The sequence below is a fragment of the Exophiala spinifera genome (genome assembly GCF_000836115.1).
Source record: "Exophiala spinifera strain CBS 89968 unplaced genomic scaffold supercont1.2, whole genome shotgun sequence".
Taxonomy (NCBI): domain Eukaryota; kingdom Fungi; phylum Ascomycota; class Eurotiomycetes; order Chaetothyriales; family Herpotrichiellaceae; genus Exophiala; species Exophiala spinifera.
Genome location: NW_015622514.1, coordinates 3,708,897 through 3,721,848, shown reverse-complemented (window position 1 = coordinate 3,721,848; position 12,952 = coordinate 3,708,897). Strand labels below are relative to the sequence as shown.

The 12,952-nt window shown below is 52.0% G+C and overlaps 3 protein-coding genes across 3 annotated transcripts; 1 reads left to right on the top strand and 2 right to left on the bottom strand.

Annotated features, from left to right (window-relative positions):
• Positions 1 to 2,475: 2,475 nt before the first annotated feature.
• On the bottom strand, positions 2,476 to 4,201 carry PV08_03647 (uncharacterized protein; the record flags this gene model as incomplete). Its single annotated transcript, XM_016377998.1, has 2 exons — positions 2,476 to 4,070; positions 4,135 to 4,201. 2 exons carry the CDS (start codon positions 4,199 to 4,201, stop codon positions 2,476 to 2,478), a joined length of 1,662 nt encoding a protein of 553 aa, XP_016239568.1.
• A 1,009-nt stretch (positions 4,202 to 5,210) lies between these two features.
• Positions 5,211 to 6,593, top strand: PV08_03646 (uncharacterized protein; the record flags this gene model as incomplete). The annotated part of the gene is made up of 2 exons (XM_016377997.1): positions 5,211 to 5,415; positions 5,467 to 6,593. The coding sequence occupies 2 exons, from the start codon at positions 5,211 to 5,213 to the stop codon at positions 6,591 to 6,593; spliced, it is 1,332 nt and encodes a 443-aa protein (XP_016239567.1).
• Positions 6,594 to 10,577: 3,984 nt separating this feature from the next.
• Positions 10,578 to 12,074, bottom strand: PV08_03645 (uncharacterized protein; the record flags this gene model as incomplete). Its single annotated transcript, XM_016377996.1, has 1 exon — positions 10,578 to 12,074. The coding sequence occupies one exon, from the start codon at positions 12,072 to 12,074 to the stop codon at positions 10,578 to 10,580; it is 1,497 nt and encodes a 498-aa protein (XP_016239566.1).
• Positions 12,075 to 12,952: the final 878 nt, after the last annotated feature.

Sequence of the window (12,952 nt, the reverse complement as noted above, 5' to 3'; positions counted from 1 at the left end):
ATGTTGTGAGTTACCCACAAACTGACAGACATATTTTCCAACAGCCACGAATTCAATCGAACGAGCAAGCTATGGGAACCTCTTCCTCCATCCCCACGGGGTTCATCGAGGCTGCGACCGCCGAGGAGGAGACCGCCGACCCTAAAGAAGCCGCTGAACGACGTTGTATGAACATGATTGCAGTTGTACTCGTACTATTATTCATTTGCATAGCGATCGGTGTCAGATCTCGCTTTTTTGTGTTTGTATGTGTGTTTGTGTGTGTTTTAAGCTGTCGCTGTCCACCGAGACAGGGAGAACTTGCGGAATGGGCGACCTTGTCCTTGTGCTTGAGGATGAGTAGCACCCAACCCTCGGTGATGCGTAGAATTGACTCCGAGCTTCTGGAGGTATATGGGGGGATACGCCTTGAGCACAGTGGCATCCGCCGTTGGATTTCTCGACAAGACGACCGACAGCATATACAGCATTGGACTTTGTCCGGGCATCCTCGTCACCCAGGCGCTTGAGCAAGACATTCACATCCATCTGCGAAGTGTGTGGGCATGACTTGCAGCATCCATTCTACTGGTTTCTGCGTGTGTGTGTGTTTTACAGGCGGTGTTTCCGCCCTGAATCAGAAAGTGAAACGGCTCAAAGGTATAATATTGGTGATTGTGAACAAACAGAAACTCCCAAAAGAAGAACAGACAGACACCAGGCTGGTCGATCATCATGACAACCTTGACGACTGGATTCATATGTAGCTACCCCTGCTCGCTCCCTACCTTGGTAGTTTCATACTCGATCTGTCGAGACAGTATACGAGCGCTAAGGTATATATATACACGTCAATAACGCGGTCCATATGACAGAGTACGATAAATCCAAGGCAACGTAGTGTACCTTTGTAGCCGGCCTAGGTGTTTACGAGGTCAGATAGACCAGGTCATTCAGGTAGTCAAGTCAACCTTGCTCCTAGGAACTCGCCAGCATGTCGTATGGTGACGACGACCATGACGGCCACGACGACTGAATGGCCTCGTCATATGCTCGACGGACTCGACTTGACAACAATAACGACGTCACACTATCTCGTCGTACAGTCCGCTCGCCTACCACCTTTCACGAGGTCACAACAACTTCAGCCCCACAGCAAACAGAGCAGAATAGGATAGGATAGGATAGGATAGGATAGGATAGGAACTGGATTTCATGGGCGAAACGACGAACGGAGCAGAACAGAGGCAACCAACCTGTCGTCACTTCGGCCATCTATCATGCACGCGAAAGCACCGCTTGCCCAGCAGTCAAACACAACGGTGAATGGTACCTGTATGTATGTATGTATGTATGACTAACGCAAACTCGGTCTCGTTCTCGCTCTGGCTCTGGCTCTTGTCAAGGGCACCCACCACCCTTTCTGTGAACCGTGACCATGGCTTTGTGATGGTGGCAGAAATGAGAAATGAGAAATGAGACACGTCTTCTAATTCCACTCATCCGTATTTCACCGTTTGTCAAACCTGTCTGACCGTCCCCCTACAGACCAGGTATACCTGATAGCTAATAGCTACTGGCAAGTGAGCGGCAGAAGCAGGAGAGTATCGTTGTGCTGCAACGCAGGATACCCTTCAATCGAGATCGGGCGACGACAATTGAAGAGAAAGATGGTCACGAGGACAAACCCCATGCACAGATTTCAAATGCTCATTCCTACCTTACCAGAGAAGAGTAAAGGAGGGGGGGAGGGGGGGAAACGCAGAGGGATTCGAACCGGTTGGTTTTTTGTCTTCTTCCTCCTGACGAGAAATTTGCTTCTTCGGACACTGCGCCCGAGCAACCGTCATTGCTGATCCGACGAATATCTCACCAGGCACGGTGTTCGTGGGTACCTACCTACGAGGCACCAGAAACGTCTCTTGGTCGCTAGCTCCTTACCGCTTGCGCCTGGGGGCTGTGATCGCTGGAGGTGAGCTTGCAGACAGCAAGGGAGGCAAGGGCGAAAATTCGAGATCGCCCCCTGTAACCCCCGATGGTTTCGAGGATGTGAGGCCTTGGTCTCGCGTGATGGAGCCATGAGGTGACCACCGAATGCCACCCAGGGGGCCCTCAAAGTCGCATGACGTGTCAAATGACACGATGCTGTAAATACCAACCCTATTAAATCACCTGCATGCAAGTCACAAAAGGTAATGGGCATCCCAAGGCAAGTGAATTCAAGCGATATCGCCATATCCATAGCAAAGGTGGCACGTCCCTCCATAACATGGAGGAATGATCCACGAGATACAGGATCAGCAGAGGGCTCCCGACGTCGATCCTCTGCATAGCATACCTCCAAATGGTTCAGGGAAAGGAAGTAATAGAGGGGATATCGTCATGACAGACAGGAACGGCGTTCGAGAACGCAAGAACAATGCCTCCACAGCACAATATAGCAGAAAGATCCTCGGACCACGCGAGTTCGAATTGTAGCAGAAAGAAACATTATCTCTATCCAAGCGACGTCCTGCCATTCAAAATCAGTTTCCAAGGACCTGGTGTAGGGTACTCTGCACCGGGTCCAGCCCGGTGTCGTGAAGAATTACGAGGCATGAGTGGTTCGCTCTGTCCATGAGTCACTTGGGTTTGATTTGAGTGCATGGCAAGAGAGGTCTTGTTTGGACTGGAAGTCCATCGCCTAGCGGACTTGCTATGTTGGGGAGTCGATTTAGAGTTGGGGACATCCTCAAACCAGTCACTAAGCATGAAATGCTTCAGATCGGTACGGCGCTGGATGAGAGTGCCTTTGACGACCCCTTTTATGGCTTCGACGTAGGCCGCTTGTTCTTCGGGAAGCTGTCTCAGCTGGTAGAGTAGATAGGCGTCAACCAGTATGTTAGGTCTGGTAGAGATGTTGTTGGTAACATAATTGAGGATTTGGCGATAACCCTGCTTTTGGCCACTGGGGATGAGATGGTTGCTATCCTCAGAGTTCTCATTCACTTCTGATACATCTTCGTTGTCTGGATTCCAGATCTCCGATCCAGGCATTTCTTCATCGACGGAGCTTCGTAGCTGGTCGTCAGGGATACTCACTTGGCGGTCAGGTAGTTTTTGCCAGAGTCGCAAAAGCTCTTCTTCAGCTTCGTCAAGGCGCTGGATGAGCTCTCGCTTTCTTGTTTGAAGCGTCTCTAGTATTGCTGGCTCGTCTGTCTCAAAGCCCGCACCATCAGCTGCTAGAAATTCTTCTTCTTCAAGTTCCATTAAACTTTCAAGAAGCAAGTCAACGTCGCCCTTTTTGGACAGGAAAAGCCGAGCATCCATACTTTCATCGCGACGTATATCATTCTGAGAGATCTCGGAACCTTCTTCGCCGTCTTCGCCGTGTGGTGATTGCACGACAATGTCCTGCTGCCGTAGAAATTCCAGAGAGTCTTCCGCCGCAGGTCCAAAGATTCTTGAGCCCTGAGACACGATCTGGTAGCCTTGTTGGATCAAGTCCTCGTCCTCGTCCTCGAGCTTCCGTTCAACTGCTTGCAAATCCAACAGCGCCTTTTGAAGGTCGGTGGGAACACGAGCGTCAGAAGACGATATGAGAGCCTCTAGCTGTTCAATGACCCTTTCCCGCTTTGTAAGCGTATCTCTCCGGACGTCACTCGCGGTAATCAAGGCGCCAGTGTACGAATCAACTAGACTGTTAAGCTGCCTCCATGTGACATCCAAGGGGTCTGAGGTTTGCGTCTTGGTCTTATCTTGACGAGCTTCTCGATCCGTCAGGGCCAGAGCCGGTTCCGCCAAAGTCCAGCCTTTGTTGATGCTCTGGGTCTTCACAGAGGAAGCACTCGCGGCGGGACACATTTCTTCAATTTCCAGGCCTTTCTCTTCCACGGCCTTGCGTTCCGTAAACAGCTCTTCAGCCACTGGTCCAGATCCCATTCCCAACTGAGAGACGTCTACGTTTGTACCTGGGGAAGAGGTATGGACATCTCGCTCCGGCGGTACTGCCGGGATGCCCCCCTCACCCTCGTCTCCGTCCTTTGTAGGCCTCGAAACATCTTGTCCCTCTTTCCCAGGGCCGGCTTCATTGGCCAATCGAGGCTGTTCGCCTATGGGACTATGACACGCAAGTTGGTGTTCCGAAGAGATCTCAGAATGGATCGTGACACGTACCTTTTCTCTGGTGATACGCCGGCGTTATTATTTCTGCTTCGAAATGGCCACATAAGTCAGCTAGCATGGTAACAGAAGGCGTGCAACAGGTGCGTGCCCAACTAAACAGGACTGGAGCGGCTTGAGAAGAGAGGCAGCCATAGATGGCGGACCCTCAGTGCGAAAGAGATAAATAATAGGGACCACGAGCGAGGATCGCGCCCCGGGGAGGCAAAGGTTGGCAATCGACTGTGAGCTACTCAGTCCGGTGCGTGCCACGGTCGGCCCGGGGGCGCCTGTTTCCGCCCGTAAGTTGTAACACCACTAGGTGCAACCCCCCCTGCAAGAACGTTTCCCGGGCCTAACCGAAGGGGGAGCATCGCTAATGTACGGTTGCTACAATAGTACCTAGCTTCCTGGGCAGCCACTGCCCGCGGGCGCCGCCTTTTATTGGGAAAGTTCAAGCTGGGCATCCCTGCAATCTTCTCACCCTCCATCTCACCATCCCCTGCTCGCTAGCCTTAGCACACACCGTCGGCCTCTCTTTCTTGATTTGCTTTCTATTCACAGCTTTGGAAGAGGCGCACCAGCAGTCCAAAGCCATCCTGCAACGTGTCTCCCGTGGTGCAGACTCTTGCATTTCTAGCTCTCATTTCACGTTGTCGCGTCGCTAACCAGGCCTGGTTTTGGATCGAAGCTCTCCAATTGAGCCCTAACTTAGTGCGGTTTGTAGCATTTCCAAGATGCAGAACATGCTGGCATCAGACTATGGGGATGTGGTTAGTGAGCCTGTGAGCCGCATACACACATGGACCGAGTCCTCCCAGGCTCCCAATACTATATATCTTGCTCGCGTTAGGTTCACTGTTGTCTTTTGCTTCCGTGCTCAGTGGCTCCGCCGGGTAATTGCACACCTCATTGGAGCCCTGCTTTTGATTTCAATCGACATTCTTTGGTTGTCCTGTTGCTTTTCCCTTCTGAACCTTGGTATGATATTTGGTACATGCTCTGACTGGAGTCTGGTTTGGGCTACATCAGCACTGGGTCTGTGCTAGGCTGATGTGAATAGAACTGTTCATCCGCTGGCAGGTTGCAGGATGCCCTATCACCACCGGAGGCCGCCCGGTAATCCCGTCGCACCAAGAAGGTCTGAGGTCGACTCCAGCTCCTCCACCTCCAGTGGTGAAGATGCGGGCCGCAGAGAGAGCTGGCAAGCGGAAGAAGATAGCAACCATCTACCCAATGAACACAGCGCGGGAGCCAAGGGAAAGGCAAAGGCGGATTCTGACGAGGATGCCCAAGGTAGGCGCCTCTGAGTTCGATTGCAGCTCGCTAATACGTTGGCCTCTACAGGAGTGCCATCTCAAGGCCGAGCTGTTTCTGAAGCGGTTTCGCTTGGCTTCGGAGGTCTAAGTTTAGGTGACAACACTCGCATGGCAATAGAATCATGGGCAGAGAACCCAGACCTGGAAGCTGGATTCCTTACACAGTATCAAGACCTGTTCAACACGGAGCAAGACTTCACCTTTCTCCTCGCCGCCGTCCATTATGAGCTGCAAGGCGATCTCGAACTGAAAAAGGCGTGTAGCCGAATATATCTCCTGGTAAGGAAGTACAAACGGCTGACAAGTCGGGAGAAAAGGGAGTTTTTGGAAACGCTCACAGATGAGGATGGTATATACCAGCAGAATGGGACCTTCAAAGAGCTGCTCGGTGAGATTCAACAAGTCGCGGGCCCACGGAATAGAAACGCTTACGTACCGGATGACACTTCGATACCTTGGTCTGTGGAGCAATGGACCTTTTCGCCACCACGCAACCGTCATCACCGTCAAAGTGTTCACAGCCAGTCTCTCCCCAGCGTCGAGGAAGGACGCCAGGGCGAGCCAATCCCGACCTTTATGACTCCCCTCCACGAGGATTTCATTGTCAGAAACAGCAGTTTCTTCTGTACGGGACGCGTTTTTATGACACTTTGGCATGAGAACGCAACAACTGGCAATCGGTATCTGAGAGGTAAAGGGGCATTAGGGACCTCTACAATCTCTGGCATCCACAACCAGAGGGTGTTCAGCCACATTAGGCGTTTTGCTGTAGTCAGAGAATGCCATGGGTTTTCGTGGGTGATCGGGGTGAACACTTACCGTGGTCAAGGCCTGAAGAGACCTGGACTCAACAACGGCGATATCCAGGCACATGCCATCATCCACATGGCTCACACCAGTCCCGTCCGTTTGCAAGGAGAGCCAGTAATGAGAAAGCGATCAATCATGGTCGACGGAGGAGAAGACCGCAAGCTCGCGCCGTCAAGCCGCATCAGATTTGACAAGGTGTATAACTTCGAGCATAATGTCAAAGTCAAAGACGTGGGAGTCATCAGCGCGCGATCAATGCCCTTCTTTCGTCAGTACTGGAGAGACGAAGTCGGTGCAGCAAGCCAGGCGGCTGCAGCGCCGCGGCAATCCTCAGCACCATCATGAAAGTGATTCAGAAACACTTTGTTATCATACGTTTTGGTTGCGAGAGTCTCGTCGGACTCTTGTGACTGTACAGGTGTTATCGGAAATGAGAGCGTGTGGCGAATTCCGTCTCTCTCTCGTTGATGAGCGTATAGCTGTTTTGGATACAACATTATGTCAAACAGGACCCGGCGGATGTGGGTATTGAAGAAGAAGACGTTCTCAGATCGATGTTTTAGTATAGCTGTGTTTGGATGAGGTCGACTCATAGTTCTTGGGCCATTTGCTTTGGGAGCAGTGGTTGGTTGCCTTCTTTGCCATTACCGACCTTTTAGTCTGTTACCAATTTACCGTTCACATTTGAAATGTCGATAATCCACATACGGCCTCCGTAGAAACCAGCAATAGTCCGTAATCTCCGTGGTGCCAAAGGACGCGATCCGCGATCACTGATCCGTAAAGTACAATACATGTAAGAGCTAGAGGGACTCTCGGGCAGCAACCGCCGATCGGCCTCAGCCTCGTTTGCAAGAGCCTTCCCTGGGCCGAGATCAGTGGGCACCTCGAGACTGGTACCTCAACCACCACAAGAGCCACAGAGACGAGACCGATCCAGGGTCGCGGACTCGTAATTATTACCCTATATAGATCCCGCAGAAGGCTACGTGGCCAACAAACCGGTGGAATGCTGCGCTCGCTCCTCTCTGCGTTGAAGTAGCTGCTTCTTTCTTTAGCCAACGGACTCCAGCGGAAGAGTGAGGCACAAACATTCAGGATTAGAACACGATGCCATCGATCCGAGACGGTGGCTATCAGGCGCCTTTCACCCTTGACGCCATGATTTACGTCGAATCTTGAACGAAGATTCACAGATTACCCTTGCCCGATAGTCATGGATTGTCCCCAAATACTGACGCGTCGTCCCTGATCAATGGAACCTTCCTTGACTTTCATGACTGACGACTGATTCATAGTCAACTAGTTTCTCGAGTGAGCGAGATGCAATTGGCGATATATCAATTAATCGAAGTGGTTGGCGGTGGAATAGCGGTGAGTGCCCAATGCGAGGCAGCGAATTTCTGGACATTTCTCAATAAATGGCCAATTGGAAACCGAGACTCAATAATCCTGCGTTGACACGACGGGCATTCTTGACCGCTGTAACTTGACTGAGCCTTACTTCGCTGGAGGTAATGCTTACGTGTTGATGAGACAGATGTCCATCTACTCAGCAAGCTTGAAGGGCTGCTGGTGGAGTGGGAGATCATGACTACGTGAAGTTCACCGGTAGGGCTCATTGTCGACAACGAACTTTCTAATCAATACTGTATGCTGATTCAGAAGGTGACCGTCGACTTGACCGGTCAAGGCGTTGTTGCCCGAGCACGTAGATGACATGATTCGACGCCGCCGCAGTCGTCGACAGTATTTCCTTCGCAGTTGCTTCGCACCGAGATGCCTCAACTGCGAATACCCTGTGCTCTTCCACAAATCTTCATGAGCCCATCCCGGTCTGACAAGCATCAGGGGATCATGCTGACCACGTCCAGCATGGAGCGGGTGATACAGTGCCCAGCATGATGTGGTTCTATTTGTCTCGAGGCGAAAAATATAACCTAGACACAAACTGGGCGCCGTCTGCCAGCCAAAACGCGTGTCTCTCCTCTTCGTCCATCAGCCTCATGCAGCCGAGTTCAGTATTGTGGCATCGGACGACTAGCAAACAAAGGCGCCATGCGGCTGAAGGCCGCCCCCAGACAGGTCTCATGTCTGCCCTTGCAAGGCAGTCCAATTGATGGCACAACGGAGGCACCGAGATAGCCGTTGCCATTTGAAGAATGTCTCGAAGTGGTGGTGGGTGCAAGGATATCAATCTCTGAAAGGGTTGTCCAATGAACAAGTGACATTGAGGTCGCAGCTACTGTAAGCGATTGGAAGACAAACAGTGTCAACACCGAGCATGAGGGCCAAGCGAGGGAAATGCACTTTTCCCGTTATCACAAGACGCGGCATATAAAATACTGGTTGTTCCACCCCTGTCAACTTCATATGCCGGTACTGGCTCTGACCAATAGATGGTAGACCCAGACCTACAGTAGACCTAAACCAGAAGTTCAGAGCGTACAAGTCTTATGAATGTCAAAAGGTCGACTCTGACGCGTTCAATGTTTGCCACCTCACACGAAACACGGCACAGTTACACAAGAAGCCGGGAGAACGCCACGCTCCTTCTCCTTCCCGGGGTGCCATTCGTACGTTGTGATATCACATCATCCGTGGAATGGATAGGTACGAAAACTCGGCGGTCGGTTCGTGAAGCGCGCGCAAAAACCAAAAAAGGATGAGTCTCAGATCTTTGAGGACGAGCGTCTAGCACAAAAAGTTACGTGTCTCGCGGGGGAGTGAATGAATGGCTGGCGCCTTCTTTTCGTTCCGCGGCTCTTTGTTCAAGAGGGCAAGATTTGAAAAACACGGGTTGCGGCACATGGTCAGTTTTTGAAGCACTTTCAGCTCTCAAGCCCATCGAAGGGAGGGCCCAGGTACGTAGGCGATGGGGGTGGGCAGTCCGGACTCGCATTTGTGTCAAAACTTGGACCCGGATCCCGGTTGGATATAGACTGCATAATGCACGACCTACATTACCTCGTAGAAAACGAATGCAAATCACTCACATGCACGGGCGCACAACATGACACCTCCTGTACCGTCCCCGGGACATACCCCTCCCCTCCCAGGTGGATGCCAATTGACATTTCCGGAGAGGGTGTGTCCGTTCGACCACAAATACAGTTGATCAACAGCGCACGAATGCATTTCCAAACCCCTGTGGGCGCTGGATACGGGATACGGGATACTGGATACTGGTCACTGCTCAATGGTCAATGGTCAATTGTCAATCGGTGACGGGTAACTGGTCAACTGGGTTCCAAGGATCCCCCAGTTAGGTGGACTAGAGTAGAGAGATGATGCCGGTGAGAATGGGCCTTTGATTCCAAGTACGGATACGGAGTATGTGGACTCGTAAAAGGGGAGTCCCCGGGATTGCAAGGGGGGGATGGATTTCTGGGTTCAGTTGCGGTCACAAGGACAATCCTGCCTTCGGCGCGGCGGGTCGTGGTTGGGTGCGCACGGGGGGTTGCGGAGGACCGAAAGACGGACGGACCGATGGGGACTTCTTTTTTGATGCATGAAAGCGCGGCCGTGGGGGACTGTTTGCCTTGCCCGATCGGGCATCGCATGCGGCTCTGCGAGAAAGAGAAAGTTTACGACGAAACCTTGGTCGAGTCCTCCTCTGATTTACCCGATACCGAGGAGTCTGCTAGAGCTCGACAGCCCAGAGTCCGGAGCCAAAGGATGAGCGACGACGACGTGTTCGTGGACGCAACATCACCACTGACCAACTGACCACTGACCACTGACCACTGACCACTGACCACTGACCATTGACTGGTGAAAGGTGACCAGGATTCCACAATACTTTGTCTTGTTTTTGTCTGACGGTGGGAAAATAGCTAGTTGCTCAGATCACGCAAGCCATGAAAGAAGAAGAAGAAGAAAAAAACGCCACTCGCTACCTACTTATTACTCGACCACCACAGAAAGAATACGACGTCCCCAGAGGGACTGTAGTAAAAGTTGACCCTGCGATGCGATTCCAACATCCCCTACACTCGTCCTCTCGCTCACTCGCGGTACTCGTACATACTTTCGTTGACGTCGTCATGATCGGTAAAAAAAAACTCTAGAGTCAGTAATAATGTGCCTGGCCAGATCGAGTAGAGATCCACTTCATTACAGGTCTGCATTATTATTGTACACTCCGTATCCAGTAAATGAATGGATCCCACTGAGCGGGCCGGAGGCGGGAAGGACAACTGGAGTCGGTCACATCCGTCGAGCTTAATTGAACTTTTGAACCGGAAAAACAAAAGTCACCGACATATGAAGTTCATCATCATCACCAGCACGAGATTGATTGCTCCTAATCTATGATATGCAACACCGTCATTGTGTGTTGGGACGATTACTATGAACTACATGGGTCTTCAGTCTCAAGGTCCTAGAATCACCCGAGCTATGTCGTCGCTTCGGCGGACGACTGTGGAAGATATGACTCCGTGCCGGTGGATTAACTGGCGGTGGAGATGAGTCCCCCGTTCCTGGCAACCAATATGTATACGCACTCTTCCACTCTGATCCATAGGGCTTGTTGGCCATCGGAAGGCCGACCTCCCTGGACCATACATCTGTCATGTATCTCTTGATGTCTACGTACGAGAATGTGTTGTCAAGGTAGTGCTCAAATGCAAATCGTACAGCCGACCACCAGGAAGCGGTGAAGTAATGCGAGAGCCAATTTGAAACGATACTGACGCTGCTGTCGGGGGGCTCCTCGCTCGAGATGGAATCAGTACAGCTATCGACTTCCAATGCCGCAACCGACATGGGGAACATGACAACACCAGCATTGGCATGAGGCGACTTGAGGCGGTCCAGGACTGGATGGAGATCATCTTCCCTTGCCGCATAGTCTTCCGCGCGTAGTTGGAGAGTCTCGTCACCATTGTCTCCGTAGCTCCGTAAGAGCACATCAGTCTCACGGTTAGAAAATTGACCCAGCGGAAGCGAATTTGTCGTGGGTGATTTAGGACGGTCCGTGGCGAAAGGTTGAAATTCAATGGCACGTATCTCCTCGGATATCAAAGCGAGGCGGTCCAATAACTCTCTGCGCCGTTGACCATACCTGGAGAGGAAGTCTTGCGACAACGCGGTCACTGGCATACCAGCCTCAGCCCGCATCTTGGCGTCTTCTGCAATTTCCTCATATTCACTCTCCAGTCGTTCAAGATGGAGAGCCATTTCCTGTTCCAAGGCCTTGAGAGCTGCCACCTCATCCTCCAGACGACCCCTGGTCTGAGGTGGGTTTGTCGTCATGGTCATGGTGATCCCATATGATGATAGTTCAGGCAGGACCTTGGGCGATGACCGTCCATCGCTATCAGACCATTCGGGATCCAAAAAAGGCTCCCCCCTCACGTCCTCGTACAAGTTCTTCTCGACTTCCTTGAGCTTCCACTCGGCTGGTATCAGATCGCTCTCGAACCTATCGTGATCCATATACTGCGCATCCATTTTCTCAATGACTTCTTGCAGGGCCTGCAAGTCTGCTGTTACATCGTGTTGAAGTTTGATGTCTCGAATCAGCCTTCGCGTTATATCTTGCAGGCGCCTTGCACTCGCTTTCACCTTGTTTCTTTCATCCCTGGTGCGAAGCCTCAGTGTCAGAGCACTCTTCCGCAGTTCGTAGAGATGCTGGAAGGCGTGGAGGAATTGTACCAGTTTCCCCGCCTGCGAAGCCGGTGTATGCCCAGCTAGTGCCTCATCGCCGTGACTTGATACATGATCTTCACGTTGGCCCGGATACCCGAAGCTGCTGCTTCCATTGGATCGAGGTATGTTGAGCCAGTCTGCAGCATATTCACCCCCAACATTTGCTTGCATGTCTTCTGGGCATTCCATTGATACTCTAGAGGAAGGATTTGCATGATTGCCATGTAGTATCTGGAAACTGGCCTCAAGACCTTGTCGTGATGATATCTCTAGGCTATGTGAACGACGAGAGGATGGGATATCTCTACATGACGCGTCAGTCTTCTGGTAGGACATCCAGGAAGTCGTACTATCTCACGGGAGGATTTCAGCACGGGAGGGCAGGACGCGATGTGTAGCGTCGTGATTCGGCCACTGGGCCATTGAGAACGACCACTGGCTTGTTCCATCTGCAGCTCGGCACTCGATCCTCAGCTTGTGTGAACACTACCCGGGGAGGGACAGGAAACGAGAAATGGAAGGACAGTGAGCTGCTGCAGGACGCTTCGGCAGGGATACAGTATAGCATCAGGGTGGTGCGACAGACGCGACAAGTGGGATACGGTTGCAGCCAGGGGACATGAGATAATGACAGCCAGGCAATTTCAGCAGATCCGGTGACCCAGGCAGGTAACCAAACGAGATTCATCTTTTGTGAACCGGCAAGGGGGAGCTGTGGTTTCCCTTCAGTGTCCGGCTCCGCCCCGAGTTTGACGCCTGTGGGCAATTCGCGGGACTTTAACCAGGTAGGCGCTTCTGTAAAGGGAGTGTTTGGATGATGTTACTTGAACTTAGCGTCCCCCCCCCGGCAGGACGGCATGGGGGGGGGGGGGGTTTCCTCACTGGGCTACTGTACTAACTACTCCGTGCAACACTCAAAGGTCCCTGGTAGGTAAGGTGCCCGAAGCCCCCCGGCCCTATGCGACCACAGGAGCCCATGTAGTCTCTAACTAGGATGGCGCCTTTGCATACTTATTGTAGCATGCCTCGTGTGCGTCGGGCCCCAGAAG